Raw genomic sequence first — 19,093 nt, 5'->3', positions numbered from 1 at the left:
TCCTTCCTGCTGCTGCGGTTCCTCCATTATTTACACCTGGAGGCTAGATCTTGTGAACAACTTCATTGCTATTCCCAATCTCCGGGGAAGTTAAGCCTGGCTTTAAGATATTCTGCCACTGGGTTTTTTTCTGGCCATGAGATCAAGCAGAAATAGCCACACCGGGTGTTCATGCAGAGGCATACCCTCTCTGGCTAGAACTCATAAAAAAAAAAGCTTGAACTTTACCAAATCTTCGAAAACCAGGCTTGAGCAGGATCTTTTTCCAGCCTGATTCTAGATGGCAGCATTTTAAAAAGATTTCTGTTTCTTCCTTCCTTTCCCACAAAATCCCAACACCCCCAACCCACTTCAAACTTTTCTTCAGTCCCTCCGATCCAACTAGGGAGCGATGAAAGCAGCCCAGGCCCACTCTGAGGACCATTCAATCTGCCTAAATCTCCCTTCTGCCGCTCCTGCTCTTTCACAACAGCTGCGTGGTTCCCGTGGGGTGAGCAATGCCTGTTTGTGTGCACGTGCCTCTCTCCTCTCAACCTGGGAGGACCCAAGCTTAGGTCATATCCTGTTTTGTGCCAGACAGGTATGGTTAAGGAACAGGATCATTATTTTGTAGCTTCGTTACTCATTCTTAAGGCCCGCTCATGCCACAGGCAGGCTTTGGAAACCATACAGAGACCAAACAGCCCAACTACCTTCCTGCTGCTTGTTGGCTCAACATTATTCCTCATCACCAATGTACATGTGGCACTGCCAACAACACCCACAGGCTGGCACACCTGAGATGACTCCCAAAACAAGTATTTGGTCAGAAAAAATGCACAGACTCGATCTGAGCACATCATTCTACTGCTGTGACACTGACCTTCCCTCCCCTCTCATTATCTCCTAGCAAACCAGGCTCCTAGGCCACAACTGATGCTCTAAGGTGTTCAGCCCACCTTTAAGCACTGCCAAAAAAAACCCCTATTTGTTCTTTTCAGCTTCTTTTGAAAACCATCCAGTGTCCTTTTTTGCATATGTAGTGTCTTAGTGTCTACGGAGGGAACTCAGGAGAGGCAGGGATCCTTTTCTTCAGCAGCCAGATGAGGTCCCTGGAGCATTTCTATTTATCACACAGCTCCAACCAGGCTAGGGGAGTCACTGCAAGGCGGTCTCGGCAGCTGGCCTGCCCCTGGGGGCAAGATGCCTTCTGATTCTGCCCGACAACGGTTTATGTAACCTCAGACTCCACATGCCCTCCCCTAGAGAAGGATGAATTCAAGTTCTTCCCACCCTCGAACTCTCTCTTCCATCCGCTCTGAGATCAAATAAACAACGCCTTGTGCCTTTACAAACACCTTTCATGCCAGCCTTTTACAACACTTTGCAAACACTGCAAGAAGCTTCACAACTTGGGGCAACAGCTGGAAGAGCAAGTATTAACACACCTGTCTGATGTACAAGCATGGGCAACTAGTGCCTCCTGTGTCTGGTGGGGGCACCCGCAGAAGCCGGCGGCAGCATCAGTGGCAGGGACGGGGCTAGCGAGCCTCCGCAGAAACCGCCGGTGCCAGTGGCATCGGTGGCGGGGATGGCCTTGTTAGGGGGGGCACATGCCCCCCCATCAGGTGTCTATGTGAACAAGGAAGCTGGAAGAGGGACAAAGCAATCAGACCCCAGACTTACAGCATAAAGTGGGATCCTCTACTTCTGTGCCTAACCCCCAAATCAGGCCTTCTTTGCTCAAAGCCACATAGGCAAACTTTGAACAGATCCCTTTGGTTTCTCGTGCAATGTTAGCTCTCTCCAGATCCTGCAAACAGAGCTAACACCCCAAGTGCAAGGCAGTCAGCATGTGAAAATACTAAGCCCCATTCCAAGCACAGCTAAGCCTTTTACTCCATAACCAAGGATCCTCACAGTGACTGCTGGCTATTTTGGAAATCTACCTTCTTTTTGCAAAGGGACTACACATAGGAATGGGTAATGTAGCACCTGAACACACACAATACGTTATATATTTTCTCTTAAACCAAACAATGGCACTCAGTGGGAAGAAATGGCTATAGAAATAGGCAAATTTGCAAACAATCCTGGAAATTTCACTGAAAAGACTTTAGTGTCAAACTAGATTACCAAAATAAAAAGCAGTCAAACTCCATGCTGCTACACTGGAGGGAAAGTCAGGTTTCTAATACAGCTAATGGTTCTCGCTAGCATTGTTTTGGAGCAACTTAAGACGACTGAAGGATTATCCTGAAGCAAAGCAGAGGCAAGACAAGTGGTTTCATTGGAAAAGTTTTTATGCTTTGCAACATATATACATTTGGACAATGCTGTTGAAGCCAGCAGCCTATCTGGAACCAGAAGAAATGTTAAGTCTGTCTGTCACATACGGCAACTAACTGCCATCTTCAGTGGACAGATACAATATTAAGAACAAATTCTTAATGTATGGGCTCCAACAAAGCCCTTTCAACAGGTCTCCCAGCATGCTCTCAAGCGCTCTCTGAAAGAAGATTTATTCTTTGGATCACCCCAAAAAAACAAACTTTTCCCCTTACAGAGTTTGAAATCCCTTCATTTCAAAGAATGAATAAACGGGACAATTTTGCCTGGTCTTTGACTGGACCAATGTCTAAAACCCCTCTCTACTGCAGCAGTGTAACTTCGGGGGAGGCAGCAGGGAGCAGGTCACCCACCCTGGGCCCCTAGAGGAGGTGCCAGATCTCCCCTGGCAGTTTTTGCTATGCGGGCACAACCCTGCGCTGCCCAGCCATGTAGTGTTTGGGGAAGAAGGGGCAGCAAAATGGCACTGCCATCCGTGCGGGGAGGCACAGTTCCCCACCCTCCCTAGATATGCTACTGGATGGGAACAGGGTACTAGGGGGCAGCCCCGAATGTGGGGCTATTGCAGCTGACAGAGGCTCACTGCACTGTCTGGACCCCTGCAGCATGGGGGGCAAGGAGGGCACATTCTGGTTCTCCTACTGCAGATATGACCCCCCCACAACAATCCCTGCTCAAGGCACCGCAGGAGCTCACTACACCTCTGCTCTGTAGTATCAAAGAACTTGTAACAAATGGGGATTTTACCCCACAGGTTGTCCAGCTTCCTTGAGTGGGTGTGGGACAAACCACTGCTTAAAGTCTGACATTTCAAGCTGAATAATCAGCAGCACTGACTGAGTCCATGGGATTCTGCAGGTTCTTCCGGTGGCTCTGCCAAAGGCCTCCTACCTGATCCTGAGCAAGTCATCCCCTCTGTGCCTTAGTTCCCTGTGAGAGGGATAAAAACACTAATTTTTCCTGATTGGGACCTGTGATAAAGGGTAATGAGCTAATGCCTACAAAATGCTCTGAGATACTCTGCATGCCAGCTATTATTAACAACAGACTTAACCTGAATGTTTCACAAGCATCTTGGCTAAGTACAGACAGTCAAAAAGCCTGAGGCTGAATCGATTCCATCTTTGCAGGTTAGTCTAAGCTGTGCAGGGAGAACCGATCAGCAAGTGAACAGACATTCACTTTTGATTCAGGAAATGCAGCCACCTGCCTGCACTGGCCCAGGCCAGAAGCTGTGGGGCGCTGCAGCATACATCCCTGCTCCACTGGAGCAGACAGCTTGGGCCAAGGCTAGCCTGCCCACCCTGAGAGGGGGCCATGCAGGGGAGGTGCAAAGCATCCTGGGATGCTGGAGGACTGCGAGTTAACTTGAATCCGGAGGGGTCTGGGACTCAAGTTCAATAAGCTGATTTAACATAAATCAGTGAAGTCTGATACTACAACGATCCGGGTTTATCTTACTCTGGTTTAGGCCATTTTGAAAGTGGTTTATGTGCACTGAACTTTGGTTGCATTACAGATTTGAACCAGTTTCGGATCACTTATACCAACTTATGAGCAATTTCTGTCCCTCGTCCTTCTGTTTCCTGAGGCAGCATCACACGGAGCACCCATACAAGTCATTAAGAGTGACAGCTCTCAGAGTTAAGCCACCAAGAAGCAGCTGTCCATCGACGCCCCACTAGCAAGAGGAGGAAGCCTGACTTGAGAAAAAGCAGTCCTTCCCCACACCCAGGCCCAAAACTGACGCAGCAAAGGGAACAACACCAGAAACCATTTACTAAGCATCATGGGTGCAGCAGGAACTGCAATCCAGGGAAAAGGAGCTGTGTCACAGGATAATGGATTCCTGTTGCAGAAACTAATGCATGACAAGCCAAAAAGGAGTCATGCCTGGAGACATTAAACACTGTCCTACCCCATCACTAGTAACACTCCTATTAGACAGAGGCTGATCGGCTGTAACTGTTTGGGTCTCAATATTAGGAAAAAAGCCTCAACTATGAGCTTCTTTAACCCCGCATCATCACGATCGGGTGACCGAAGTGCACAAGGGTGCGACGATGATGGACCTGTTTCTGGCGTCAGGGTCTGAGAAGGATAAACCGTTCCACGACTGATAAACTTCCACAGCACAAAAATTTGCCCCCGAGCATCCTGCAAGCAGCCCTGCTCCCAGGCGGCGCACACATACTTTACACTTCCCGGCATATAAGCAGCTTGTGACTGGAGAGCCACTTCCCAGCCCCGGGCTACCCGCACGCTGGACACCTTAAATGGCATGATGACAGCCCCAGAACCAGGAACTGCCCCCCAATTTCAGGCCTCTCCACATACCCTTTAAAGTCCTGGGGGCAGAGGGAGCAAAGGAGCAACCCCCTGTTGCCCTCGAACTGGACAGTATGCCTTTGTTGCACCGCAGCTGGAGGCTTTTAAACACGAGGCTGCCCATAGCTCTTTATTTTTGTAGCGCTACATAAGATAATGTCACGGGGGGGCTCCCTTAGTACACAACCCGCCTCAGAAAGAGGCATCCACATGAATGCCAAGCCCTGAATAGGAGTCGAGGCAAATTTCCTGACTAATAGCTAACCACCACCTTCTTATGGACACAAATGATCAGGAAGCGTGACGCACAACAGGGGCATTCAGTTCCAAATCAGGATGTCTCCAAGCTGAGACAGTTTCATTTTGCTTAGCTCCAGCAAGACAGATTACAATTGAGTGCATACAGCTGCAATGTCGCACCTGAAGATAGACGAGGAGGTAGGACTCTGCTACTGCAAGCTGAACCAACTAATCTGCACCTCTGACAGTGCAGAGAAATTAGCAGTTAGTCTGAGTTCCCATGTTACAATAGAAGTCGTCATCAACATCTCCTAAAGTGCACAAAAGGACAGATGAACTTTTCAGTCCATGTCCCTGACACCAGAGCAATTTCTTTTTGCTTAAAAGATGCATGCAAGTAATCTGGGCATTGCAGGAGCGTGTGTCTATTGGGTGGGGTGGGGAGAAATCACATAGTCCATTCTAGCAGACACCCCCCAATTTGCAATGGAAAGCTACTATTCCCAACCATTTTCAAGGATACTCACTTCCCGTTTTTCTTTTTGCAACCTGGAGAAAGTGTCACAGGACAAAAAGTCAGCATCGTCTTTGTGCTGCTGCTCCTCATACCAGAATCCTGAAGCAATAGTACAAAAGAGCCAATACAACGCTCTTTCACAGAAACTAATGTCAGCATCTTATTATGCACAGCGCGTGGAGGAGCTTTCCTTGTCTTGAAGAAATTATAGTCTAACGGGTCTTTTACTATTATTTTTATTGTGAAAGAGGGTGGTGTGAGACCCAGCTCCTCGCCTCAGCAATGTTAAAAGCCTGCATGGAAAAAGCAGGTCTTAAGGAAGAACGTGAATGAGACGGGAACAGCCCAGTAGGGCGCAAAATGGAAAATGTTCCCCTATCAGGTGCACATAAGCAAGCAAAAACAGGAAAAGCACCAAGGGAGCAATTATAAGAATTGAGGAGTAACACAAGCTGCAGCCAGGCTGTGCAGGCAAACCTCGACCTTGATGTGGAAAGCAAGAAACAATCACAAACACTGTCTACATATTGTCAAAGAGCCCTGATGACTGCAGAGGGAGCTTCAGTTGTTACAATTAGCAGCATCTTGTATCAGAACCGATACAAGTACAAGTTTAAAATATAGCGCACAATTTTATGGGAGACACAGATTGCCTATCAGAGCCCCAGAAGGTCAGGATTTCCACAGCCCCAAAGGAAATGGAAGATACAGGTCCCATGTTCATAGCTGCACGTTCATAGTTTCACCCTGCTTTTTTGCTGGCAGCGCCATGCAGGAAATCTGATTCAGTTCATGGGATGGATCACTCAGGGAGCTTACAAAAACGTAGGCAGGCTCAAGAAAAAGCAGTTCCTGCTATGATCCAGTGTAACCAAGAAAAGAGTTTAACAAAATCATGCAATCCCATTAAAAGTGTCCTCTGCTCCAGAGGACTGGAGAGAAGCAAATGTTATCCCTGTTTACAAGGAGATGATTTTCTACTCAGTTGCACCCAAAAAAAATCAAGCAGGACAGTGGGTTGTGTAGGGATTGTGATGATGAATAATACAAACAATATTAAAAAGGAAGGCATCTTATAAAGAAATAGCACGGGTTGATCTGAAAGAGTATGTTCAGCTTTGGCCAGCCCACCTTAGAAAGAGATTAACATTTAATGAAATGAGACTGACCCAGGACTGAAAAGTTTCCCCGATGAAAAATATGGGGAAAAACAACTAGGAGTATGTACCTTGAAAAGGCCATTAATGAAATAGCAAACAGAGAAAAGATCTCGAGAGTCTCAGTCCTCTGTGTCTCATTTGGGGCAAGGGAAAGTTAGATTCAATTAAAAAGATAGGCAAGTGAAGGAAAGGAAATACTTTCCCATTCAACATGCAATCAAACTGTGGAACTCGCTGCCGGAAGATGTCGTTCAGGCTAAGCTCTTAACAAGACCTAAAAAGGAGCTGGATTGTTTTAAGGGCATCATAGAAAACACCAAAAGCTTTACAGAAGGGATATCAAATGTCACGCTTCACGGTTTAAGCTAATCACGTGCTATCGGAAGCCAGGAGCAGACCTGATCTGAAGGCTGGATTACTACACATCTGCCTATAACAAGCTTCCTACATCTTTTGCAATCAAACCAAACTATCAGGAGAAGCAGGAGAGGCTGCTGGATTATACAGAGCTCATGTCTAATCCACCGGGGCGATTCCTCTGTACCTGCCAGAAAGGCAGCGAATTAAAAGAACTGAAATGAAGGGCAATTCAACATACCATATCTGCAAGTCCATGGTCACTTGTCTTCTATCGATTTCTTTGGTATAGACTTTTACTCCATTGATTCTCGGGCACTGAAAGAAGAATACACACGAGCTAGGACACACATTGCTTCTTTTCACTAGGGGCCAAATAAGGAGCTTGACCTTTTTCATTCAACTCATGGACAGAGTCGTTGTGAAAAGCTTTCACCAGATGATACCTTAAAACGAGCGAGTAAACTGCCAGGGTTGGTTCAGTTACAACGAGCATTTAGGAGCAAGGTGGAGAATGAATGTTGTTAAAGTGAAACATTTACTGAGCAAGTTTATTGTTTCACATTTCTCATGTACCAGGGCAAACTGGACACCTGTCTAAGAGCTAGCAGCAGGACGGTCTTGACAACACAACGTTCCCAGCGCTGAATGCTGTTGAGCAACAGCAACACAAGTCCAACCTCAAGGGCCCAGCCCACAACCCAAATCCTGCCGGGCAACCTTGACAGTCTCAAAGAGGAGACTAGGTGCAAGCAAGTCATGCTGTATTTCCCAGATTTACAAGGAAAGCATTCAGCTACTTGTAATGGAGTTGTGATATGAATGGAGGCTGATACGGGGTTATATGCATTTCCCAGCCTCAATAATGCAACATGGGCAATTGTTCTAAAAGGCCAACCCCCCAGTCATTGGTACAGTGTCGGTGATCCCTAAATGTGGTTACATCCTTCTTCCATTTATGCTGAGGGGCCTGTTTAAATAAAATAATGGAAACTGAGGGCAGGATGGCTTCAAAAGAAAACGTATCAATGGGAGCTCCAAAAGGACCGCGATAGTGCTTCAGTCCCCAGCATTATGGTAACAAAGGACTTCGTGCTCAAATCCCCCCCATGTTTGGTAGCTCAGCAGAGCAAACTCTTGTCACAACGGTCCAAGGAACCTGTCCTACCTTCTCCCCAAAGTGGATTTTGGAAAAAGTACACGTCTTCAGATGTGCGTTCTTTGCTCTGATCTTTGGCTCAATTTTTTCCCGAAAAGTTTTCTCCATGACCTCCCCGAAGTACGGCCAGGCCTGTTCAAGGATCTACAGGGTATTGAAAGCACAAACATGCTGATAAGTCTCTGTACAAGATGCATCTAATGCAAGAATAACTTGCGTTTCACAGCACATTAACCACCGTGCTTTTTAAAATTTAAAACAAGACCTGTGGTTTTTAATCCCGCTTCCAAATGGGACTTAATTGCATCCTGTGGGCTGTTAAAGCTATTCAGAAGCATTTTAACCTAGTTATCTATGTTCTGCCTTGTACATGTTCATTTTTTCTGCACCAGTTACTGCCTTTTGCGCATTAGAATCAGGAATTTCACAAGGGATCAATGATTCTTCCTTGATCAATCTGAGATACTGTGAAAGCATTTGATTGTCAGATATTTGGTGGCATTCATCTTTGGAAAATCTGGCTCCACTAAGGAAGCTCATAAAATACCACATTTACTCAAATCTAAGATGAAGTCACCCCCCCCAACCAGCGTGAGGGGGAAAGCCCCTCATCTTAGATTTGAGTACAAAGTTCAGGGAGAAGGTCAGGGCCAGAGTCAGACCCAGAGCAGCTGCCTGCCCCCTCACCTTGTGTACCCTCCTTGGGGGGCATGAATAATTAGATTCTACACCTGGAAAATGATAACACATTTATAAATCTTCCATACATCAAATCTAATTATTGGGGGGTCATCTTATATTCAAGCAAATATGATAAGTTTATTGGTACCTAGGCTCGCTAACTACAGGACTGTTTTGGCAGTGTTTCGAATGCAGTACAGAGGTCGGCCTGCCGTTCTTAACAAGTGCCCCAAAACTTAATGTTTTGGCTCAAAAGCGTTCGAGTGTAGTGCATTCTATACTAAACCAAATTTGGGGAGAGTGGTTCATTTTGATAAGAAAAAAAATTAATTTCAAGTCAATTCAAATGAAATGTTTCAATTTTGTAATGGGAAAAAAATAAATAATGATTGACAAGAGCTTTAAAAGGTGGAAAAGAGGCAATGTAACCTCCATCATCTGGACAAGCGCTTGGCTCAAACTAAATCTACTCAGGCTTCATGTGTTTAAAATATGGACTTCCTAAAACAGCAAGCTGTTATTTTTATTAAACGGGAGAGTGAAATTTTGTGTTGGCAGCTAACCCCACAGTAGCAATGGCTCAAGAACGATGGTGCCAAAAAGTTACACTTCAATTAAAAACTTCTCACCTTGTTCAGCCACTCCACGCGTTCCACATCGGGGAAGTGAACCTAATTGCACAGGAAAATAAAGTGAATCATTGTGACCAGAGCAAATTAGTCACAATTGTACTACCTTTATGAAGACATAATGAGGATATTGTTTTAAAACCTGTTTCATTCACAAACAGTCATGCAGAGCTTGGAGGTATACAGTTTCTAGACATGTATTTGATCTTGCATCTGAATGTCCTAAACGCTGTTTATTGTTGTAGTGTATCTTCTATAAACACATGCACGTGTCCTATTGCCTCTGAGCATATTTACATAATTGTCAATTAAAAAATTAAAGCCCTACACTTCCCATTCCCCTCTTTGTCAGGCTAAGAACTAAAATGAATGATACTGGAAAAAAGGGCAGTACCAAATTGTATATGCCAATATCCACGCTTCAGAGCTTTAAAAGGCCTACCTACATGACTGATCTACCGTATTTACTCAAACATAAGACGAGGTTTTTTCCCCCAATCAACATGGGGGGTGGGGGAAGAGCCCCTTGTCTTAAATCTGCATCCAAGCAAACCAAATTAAATACATTGCCTATCTTTGAACTGCTGCTAAAAGCAGCGTGTGCTCAATAATGAAAACCAACTGTGAAGCTGATTAAATGCAGCCGACACTGAGCATGACTATAAAGTACATGTCCCATATGGGGCAAACATGCTGCCCCCCCCCCCTCTTTTTGGGGGGAGGTGGCAGAAGCCTTGGAGTTCAGATGCCCCCTAGTCTTGCTTGCTCCTAGCCAAAAGGCTGAGAAGCAGCTAGGAGAAAAGCATGCAAGCAGTCCCCCACTGCCACAAAATTGATGGGAACCTTCTTTTTGTATCGCACTCAAAAAAAAGGGGGTGGGGGCAGTTGTTCCCCCAGGAGGTAATGAGCACCAGGCCTGGAGGCACTGTAATACCAGGCGAGCACTCGGAGAGGCCTCCAACACCCTCCCCTGGTGCCAAAAATGCATACTTTTTTCTTTTAAGAATTTTTTGGGCCAAATCAGTTCCAACTTTCAACTAAGCAGAGCTCAACCATTCAAGTCCGTGTGGCGCTATCGCCAGCAAGTATCCTACCTCTCAGACTCATCGGTCTGGGGCTTCAGATACTCCCAAATCCATGGCAGGCTTCCCATGTGCAAGCCCCAAGCCTAGTGGCCTTGGAGTTCAGATGCCCCCTTCTCTTACTTGCTCCTAGCCAAATGGCTGAAGAAACAAGCTAGGGGGAAAGCGTGAAAGCCATCCCGCACATTGCCATAAATTATGTAGCTAAGATCTTTGCATTTGGAGGCATTTCTGGACTCCTGTAAGGGTCAGTCTGCCCTCAGTGCAAGGTACAGGCCTTCACCTCCTCGGTACACCGAGTCATTCAAGGCCAGGAAGATGGTATCTCCCCTGCCAGGTAAGCTTCTTTCACATGACTTGAAGTCCCTCCTCTCTCCCACTACCAAAATCACTTGCTCTTAGGGACAGTGACCAACAAATGGTTGGCATGAAGTCTGGTTCGTCTTCTTGAAAGCTTCACATCGCATGGCTATCTCAATGCCATTCAAGTGCATGCAGCCACTGATGCTGGATTAGTTTTCATACAGACTCACAGAGATTCTTGCATTTTCCAACATTTATGAAGTGCAATTCGTAGGGGGCAGAAAGAGCGCATCACCACAGGCCACTGAAAGCAAGGTTAAGGAAGGGGGTGGGGCAAGATCCCATTTAGAGTTGGCAGGAAGCTCTGCACAGAAACACTCCTCAGAGGTTTCTTGCTTTTGGTTACTTCAGCTGAGCAAATAGTTCTTATTGTACGAATTAGGCAGTGCTGTTCTGAGATACGCCGATTCTCCAGCGCCGCCCAGATGTGCTCTGTATATAAATGGAGGATGGGGGCATGGGTAGAGGTAAGGACTTGTCACAAAATGTTCCAAGACGCCCACTCTTCCAGCCCCGAACTTGCCAAAGCCCCCAACTTGTTTGGCTTCGATGATCTAAAAGGAAATATCTCCTTTTCATAGGCCGACCTGGAGCGCACTGAGATGCCCAGCTACGTTTACATGCAAAGGCTCTGAAAAGGACAGTCAATACAGATAAAATGCTGCCGCCATTTAATGTGAAGCAGGATAACAGGAACCAGGTGATTTCCCCCTCCACTGTCAGCCTTTTATTTTGCAGAGAAAGGGGCTTTGAGGGGAAGGATGTGGTGCTGATGGAGTTGGTCAGTTAGCAGCTTCCAGGTAACAAATATTTATAGCATTTATCGCATGGCCCACCTGAACTCGGGAATCACTGTCATTATAGCCATTTTAATGGATGAAGGGGCATGTTTTTGTAAAGCACACTTTAGAAAACTGAAAAAAACCCCAGCTCTTAATTTTTCATTCTCCCCACACCCTCCATCAATTGTACTCTGGAAACACCACAGCAATGTTCCAGATACAAGACTTAAGTTGCCTGGCTAGTTTGCATCATTATAGCAATTAAACATGAACAGGCACCAAGGGACTTGGGTTCAAATCCTTACACTGCCAGGCTTTCCATTTAACTGGGCAAATCAATCTCCCCATCGCTTAGTTTTCCACCTGTAACCTGGGATAATAGCACTGGTCTATCTAGGATGTTGCGAGGATTAAGGCAAGCAGAGTCTATGTTGAGGCCACTTAACTACATAAAGCAAGTAAACTAGGCTACAGGTGCACATATCAGGTACATTGTGGAGCATGACACACGGAAAGCATTTCAATTAACCCAGAAGAGCTACCGTTTTATCGTACTGCCCAGTATAAAGGACATGTTTCCGAAGTGGATATATATGTGCATACAGCTTAACAGGGGGATGCATCTTGCAGGGCTGTTGGGGAGGTTTTTGCAGAAAGAATTTCCCAATGACTTTTAGGAAATTTTGAACAGACAACTGTCCCACCCCACAGATGTCACTGAAAACACAGAGGTTTGCAGATGATCCAGTTTAAGAAACAGAGGTCCTGAGTACAGGTGCTCCAAGTACAGGGAACACAGCCTGCCCTATTTTCTTACTCGTCACTATTGATATCAAGCTCATTCTTGAACCCAATTAAGTCAATGCCATAATTCCCAGTATTATGCTAATATATTTAAGACCATTCTCAAAGTATATTTCCCCTGCAGCTGCCTTCTCGCCCTCCCCTGGTATACCTGTGGTACAGTGATGATGACATTTTTCTCTCTAGAGAAATCCCACCAGGACTTTAACAACTTCCATCCCTCCATCAAAATGACCCCTGAATACTTCACCCAGCAAATTCATTTCTTGGAAATCATGGTGAAGCTTTGCAATAGCCATATGGCCATCACGCTGCACTGGAAATCAACCGATCACTACAGCTGTTTTTGTGCCACCAACTTTCGCCTAAGCATGCCACTAGTTCTGCCATCTACAGCCAAGCTCTGCGATACAACCAGATCAGCTCCGATCTCATCAACGGCAATGCACACCTTAGGATCCTGCTACAATACAAACCCCATGACATGAACAACAGAATCATCCGTCTTGTTACTGCCATCAGCCCCCAGCTGGAACAACTCGGGCACATCTTTGATGAGCTTCAGCCTCTACCGGAAGGACGGTCTCAAGGTAGAGACTCGCAGGCAGTTCTCCTCCCTCTCCCCACCACCTGTGAACCTCAAACAGCATCTCTCCAGCGAGACTGCCTAACTTAAATTCTCCCCAGGCCACCAGAGCTTGCTACACACCCAGATGCCAGCTGTGCCTCCTCATCACCATAAACCACACCATCGCTACCAAACCACAAGAAACATGACCTCGGGCATTCAATCACCTGCTTCTCTAACAATGTCACACACATCGTCACCTACTGAGAGTGCCCTCTGCATGGGTGCATCTAGGGTGAAAAGAGGATGCAGGAGATGCAGCTGGTTCTGCAGGGGTGGCAGCAGCCACATACACCCTCAACAGCACCAGCTGTCAGGGCCTTTTTTTGCCTGCCCTCACCCCCCAACCTCTAGGTAACCACCCCCTCTGGTCCCCAGCAGTGCTTTTCTTTCCCCTCCCCTCCTCCTCAGCAGGGTTTCCCCAGGTTTGATTTCTGGCACAGGGAACAGGGACATGTTCACCGCTGCCACTGTCCCCAGCTGACCGCTGCCACTCCTGCCCCACGCCAGCTGGGGGCTTTGGCAAGCGGCTGCTTGGGGTGCCAGGCTCAGAGGGGACAGCAGCGATGAAGGGCAGGCTCTTATTCTACCATCTGCTCCCTGACTTAAAGACCTAAGCCCAGAACCAGAAGCAAGCAGCTGCTAAGCTCAGCACCACACCGGAATAAGACCTCCCCACAGCCTTGGTCGAGTATTCGTTTTCCCATCTCTAACTCAGGAACGAAACCTGCCAGTATCTCAGGAGGAGTGCAAGAAATAATTAGTGCTTGGGAAGAGCTTTAAAGATCAAAAACGCCATGCGAAGATTAATTACTACCAAGCCAGGGAAGTATATTGTTTCTGCAAGACGCCTCCTTCCCCAGAGGCAGGCTACACCTAGAGCCATTTCTATGATGAGAGTTTTTGACATGTCTGAAATGACAGAGCACGTCTGTTGGGTTTTCTAGAAATACTGACTTTAGCACTGTACGGCGGCTCCGTGAATCACGGGTAGTTTGGCTCGATTAAGGAGCTGAAAGTCTTTTAAAAAGGCACTCCTGATAACATGGGGAAGGACTTTCCCATAGGTAGGCTACATGGATGCATACAACAGGATGACAGCCTCATTTTCTCCTCGGGCACAACCAGCCACCCTTGCAACAGAACTGTTAGGAAATACAGTATTCAACACGGGGACTAACAGTCACCCAGGAAAATTAAGTATAATGTCATGGGGAACAAACAGAGTGCTGTGCTGTTTGGGGCTCCCACATTCTCTGGGGGTAAAAAAGACATCTAGACGTCCTACTCACAAAACTATTTACAGCAGCTATTTACATCAACCCATGTTCACAGAGCCCCCCCAAGCTGTTTCCCACCACAGTTGCAGCCTAGAACTGCCCATTTATCCTTTTTCATCGTGCAGCATTAATCCAGCGGTAAAAAGGTCGTGAAGCTAAGCATATGGTAAAGTCAGCATCATGACTTTCTTTCTGGTCAATGTTCACCATCCCTTGAAGAAGAGATAAAAGCAGAAATGTGGTTGTCAAACCACAGACACTGTCAGGGGAGTCCAAAGCAGGCACGTTTTAAAGTTACGCAGGTTTCAGCACGTGATGCAGCTTTAAACAAAAGGAGTCCCAGATCCTTCGACATCTTCTGTACGATTGCCAGCTTTCTTACAGTGGGGTCTTCCTCCCAATTTTGAGGCTCAGCAAGAGGAGAGCTAGGAACATGGTCTATTTTAAAAGGAAAACAATTTTGTAGCCAAAAAAGCCTTTGTAAAAGAACAGCCCCACAATAGGAGAGAAAGTAATTGTTGCAGTCTGAAACGTATTGTGGCTTTAACAAAGGTCAGATTATAAAAAACTGCACCCTCAGTAATGCACTACAGCCAGAATCCAAAAACCTCCGTACTCAGATTCTGGATCTGATGCCCATGAATATGAAATGTGCCTTTCCTAGAGTGACCCCGTCACATTCACTCGAGGAACATTTCAGATTGCTCCATCCTGGGCCAGCTCTCAGAACAGATCCTTAGACTCGAGAGCACCGATAGGACTGACTGAGCACCACTTGGGTGGGTTATTACAGTTTTCTCTGGTTGCTTACACAGTCCTTTTACTGATTAGGAGTACTAATTACATATCATGACTTTTTATTTTTAGAGCTCTTGCTTAGATCCGCCTGTGCTTACCACAATCAGTTCCTGTTCTCGTTCAGGAGCGACAACCAGTTACCGAGACATCCTAGGGCAGCGGTACAGTCTCACACTGGCAAAGTCTTTAATAGACCTGCACCATAATTCACTCATTCCTGAACTTTTGTCTTCCTACCAGTTGAGTCTCATTCACACTCCCACATCTGAATATCAAAAAAGCAGGAGAATATGGTAAAGATGTATTTTTAGAGACATTTCAACTGAGGTCTTTCAATGATCTTGGAAAAAAGCCTAAGAAGACAAGACAGAAGACTCAGGAAAAAAATTCTGAAAAGCTGAGAAATGCAGCTATGAAATGGGGCGCCTGAAAAAAACAACCCATGAACATTTTATTAAAAGAATAAAAAAAGAATGAGAGCCGGAAAATGAGCTAAACTGAAGTTAAAAAAAGAAAATGAAAACTAGTAACTATGGAAAGAAAGGTAAAAAATTAAACACTGATTAGAAGGATGGAAAAACCAACCACGCCTGTGGAAGAGAAAGGGAGCTGGTGAGTCGAAAGAAGGTAAAATGTAAGTAGAAGCCAGAAACCACAGCAGGATTTTTTGTAATACTTGTAACATTATTTGACAGAATTATATTCCCCTATTGCATTAAAAATCACAAGTCTGGTTTAAAAAAAATGGAACAACTATATGTTCCCTCCTTTTGCTTTCTGAATTTTAGGGCGCATTTTCTTCACTTGTCCCATGGAAACTAAAACTAAAAAAAAAAAAAGGAGGGAACTAATATTGATTCCAGCAGCTAAAACACATGGAAGCACAATCAATCTCTCAACTTTGTGATAAAACGGTAAGCATTGTCAATGCTGCACGTATCAGTCTTAAGTGATTTATGTTGCCAAAGGGGGTGTAGGTTGTAGCCGTGTTGGTCTAAGGACATAGGCAGACAAGGTTCTTTGGGTGAATCCGATATCTTTTATTAGACCAACTTAAATAGTTGGAAAAAAAAATTTTTTCCCAACTATTTAATTTGGTCTAATAAAAGATATCAGATTCACCCAAAGAACCTCGTCTCCTTACGTTGCTAAAAAGTTTTGAAGTAAATCAGAAATGCTACCTGCAAATGGAGCTCTGATTTCTGCAGAAGAGGCAGAGTCTAGATAACAGCAGCCCTCGCAGGGTGGAAGCACTAGTTTTGTCAGAAAGGAGCTGGGACCAGTTCTGTAAAGTAAGAGGCACCTTCCCTTCTTGCTGAAGCCTCCCACACCTTCCATAATTGGGACCCTGCGTCAGGTCAACTTACAGCCCAAACTGCAGGGCCTCTATGACAGTGCGCTGCGTACGTCTATCAGTAGAAAGGATTCAAAATCTTGTTCTTTAAAAATAAACTATTTTTCTTTCAAAAGAGAACATGAGTCCTTCGCTGCATGCGTATCAAACACAGATGCATGATACAAGTCCAAAAGTTAAATGGACTGGCGCGGAAGAGAAAGAATTGATTTTCGTTCCGATTTCACTTCAAGCGGAGACTGAAAGCGTCATCTACCACCACACGTGGAAAAGATGACGTTTAGACTTTGAATTTCTTTTGCGGTAACACGTTCAAACTGGAAATCTGCATGTCTAACTTATGCCCTGGTTTTACAATGGGGAGATGGATTTTTAAATGAGGCTAGGGGAAAATAAGGAGGGTATTTAACTTCTGACGGCAATGTTCGGGGAGCAGCCAAGTATGCGGCAAATATTTATGACACTGTATTCCAGCTGTCTCAACAGCATGGGTGGGAAAAGGGGATTTACATCATCTGCTGCCTGTCTTAATTATATCACTGAAAGTTTGAATCCAGGGGTGGGTATCACTGAACACCGTAACTTTCAGATTGGAATTCATTTCTTACAGGAACGTATTTGATTTTGAAGCCTTGCTTTCTGGCCCTGGAAATTACTGCTGCCTTTTCTCTGCCACTCCCTACAACATCCTGGTACACATCCCAGCTTAGCATGGTGGTCAGGGGAAGGTACGAAGACGCAGGTGCATGAACTCTTATTTATCCACGACAAAGAGACAGCTGATGTTTACCAGAGTTGGAAGTGGCAATTCTCTCTTGCAACAAGCGTGGTATTTACTTGCCCAGCTTCCTCCTTGGTATGCGGCAGGAACTACACTATGTAAATCTTTTTTTTTTTATACCGTAGTTGCAGACAGGCAAAGCCTGACACCTCCGTCTGATGCAATACAGGTACTTCAGACTGAGAGAAGCAGACCCACTGCTGTACTGGTGATTCCTTCACGTGGTAACTAATTGTTTTAGCTGCTATCATCCAAGCTGTTGCACAAGTGATGCATGTGACAGGCCAGGAATTGTGGCCCAGCCTCTCTACAACACACAAAGCAACTCACGGATTAAAAAACAAAGTCATATAGGAGCAGGGAACAAACTATGGCCTATTGGAAACCTTTTTCTTGGGACAGGTGTGGGTCACGTTACTGGAGCCTCACCAGCTCAAAAAAAAAAAAAGGGTGCTGAAAAGCATTTCACTTACTGTAGTTAGAAGCAACAAGGAAAATAGCTGTAGCAGGGAAAATATTGCAGCTGCTTTTACAGGTTTCAGAAAACACTCAGACAGGCTTGCTGTAGCTAACCTGCCTGCTTGTTCACACAGAGACTTCACCCGGCACAGGGGAACTAAGTTTAAAAGGGGGAGCAGTAAAATGGCAAAGCTTTGCTCAAGCAACCCCAGGCTAGGATCGGAGATAAAGCCAACTGGTAGGACTCGACACAGGGCTGAGTCTGGCTACATCCCTGGGCTAGGACTTCAAATCAGAGTGAGACCACTCCCAAGAACTAAAGCCTCCATACACACATCTCCTCACAACACAACCCATGCCAAAACATGCAAGAAAACACAGCCAGTCCAGCCAGGGGCAGTTGTTCCCCTCTGCAGATTCCTGCTCAACCCAACCTTTAAACCAAGTGCCTGGAGGCACAAAAGTCTTTCTAGTCAGGGCCGACACAGTCAGTTGCCTTCATGGCTCACTATCTGATTCCTGCTAATCTCTCTCAACTCCACAGGTGTTAACAGCCCTCTCTCCTGTTTACTGATCTTGTTGTTCCACTCTTCAAACTATCCTTTTTTCTGCAATTTTCCTGTCTTCACCATTCCTCTCATCTATTTCACAGCCTTGCAGACGGTTTTGAGCTTTACCAAAAACCCTCAACTCAGCTGTGGTCATGTTAACTCAGGTGTACAAATGACTGATGGTGAAGTACTGGAGGCAAGATGCTGAAGGCAGCTAGATATTGTTTTATGGATAAAAGCTGTACTTTTAACTAGAATGACTTCAAGACTAATGAGACAGTTGTTTGACTGTTTTTCCTACTATATGTTTCTATACTTTATAAGTATAAAAAAACATACATAAACTTTAAATACAAATCCTGCCAAGGAACGCACCTTCCGACAGCTGTGTTGGTTTTTGCTGATCTAAAAATGAACAAGATAGCCCTACCGCCCAGCACAGCAGTGCTCAACCTCTGTCCCTGTGGGCAGCGCCCACCTATCCCAGAGCCACAGCCCAAACCAGCGCAGTGCCCAGTCCATCCGGATCCAACGGGTGGTCCCAATCCGACGCAAGGAAGAGCCAGATCCCGCTGGCGCTCCCAATGCATTGCAGGGACGGGCAGTGCCCATCCATCCCGAAGAAATATCCAACCAGGGACCCCAATCCAGCACAGGGATGGGTCCGACGGGTGGTCCCAATCCAGCCCCAGCGCAGCGGAGGGACGTGGGGCAGCCTGGCCCCGGGTGGGGGGAAAGGGGCGACCCTGGCCCCGCAGGGGCAGCAGCAGCCCCCGCGGCCGGGGCCGGGGCCGGGGCCGGGCGCTCACCCA

At 45.9% G+C, this 19,093-nt stretch overlaps 1 protein-coding gene and 1 pseudogene across 1 annotated transcript in view; both read right to left on the bottom strand.

The window, feature by feature from the left end:
• Positions 1–19,093, bottom strand: part of ESYT3 (extended synaptotagmin 3) — a 76,732-nt gene that overhangs the window by 32,668 nt on the left and 24,971 nt on the right. The window contains exons 3-5 of the mRNA XM_006017922.3: positions 9,400–9,441; positions 8,099–8,233; positions 7,172–7,248 (exon numbers count right to left, since the gene is read on the bottom strand). Coding sequence (XP_006017984.1) covers positions 7,172–7,248; positions 8,099–8,233; positions 9,400–9,441 — 254 coding nt within the window. The remainder of the gene's footprint in view (positions 1–7,171; positions 7,249–8,098; positions 8,234–9,399; positions 9,442–19,093) is intronic.
• Positions 10,638–10,826, bottom strand: LOC112549275 (annotated as a pseudogene).

The sequence above is a fragment of the Alligator sinensis genome, unplaced genomic scaffold (assembly GCF_000455745.1).
Source record: "Alligator sinensis unplaced genomic scaffold, ASM45574v1 scaffold4_1, whole genome shotgun sequence".
NCBI classification, from domain to species: domain Eukaryota; kingdom Metazoa; phylum Chordata; order Crocodylia; family Alligatoridae; genus Alligator; species Alligator sinensis.
Note: the sequence above shows the minus strand (reverse complement) of the source record. Positions and strands in the feature narration are given on the sequence as shown.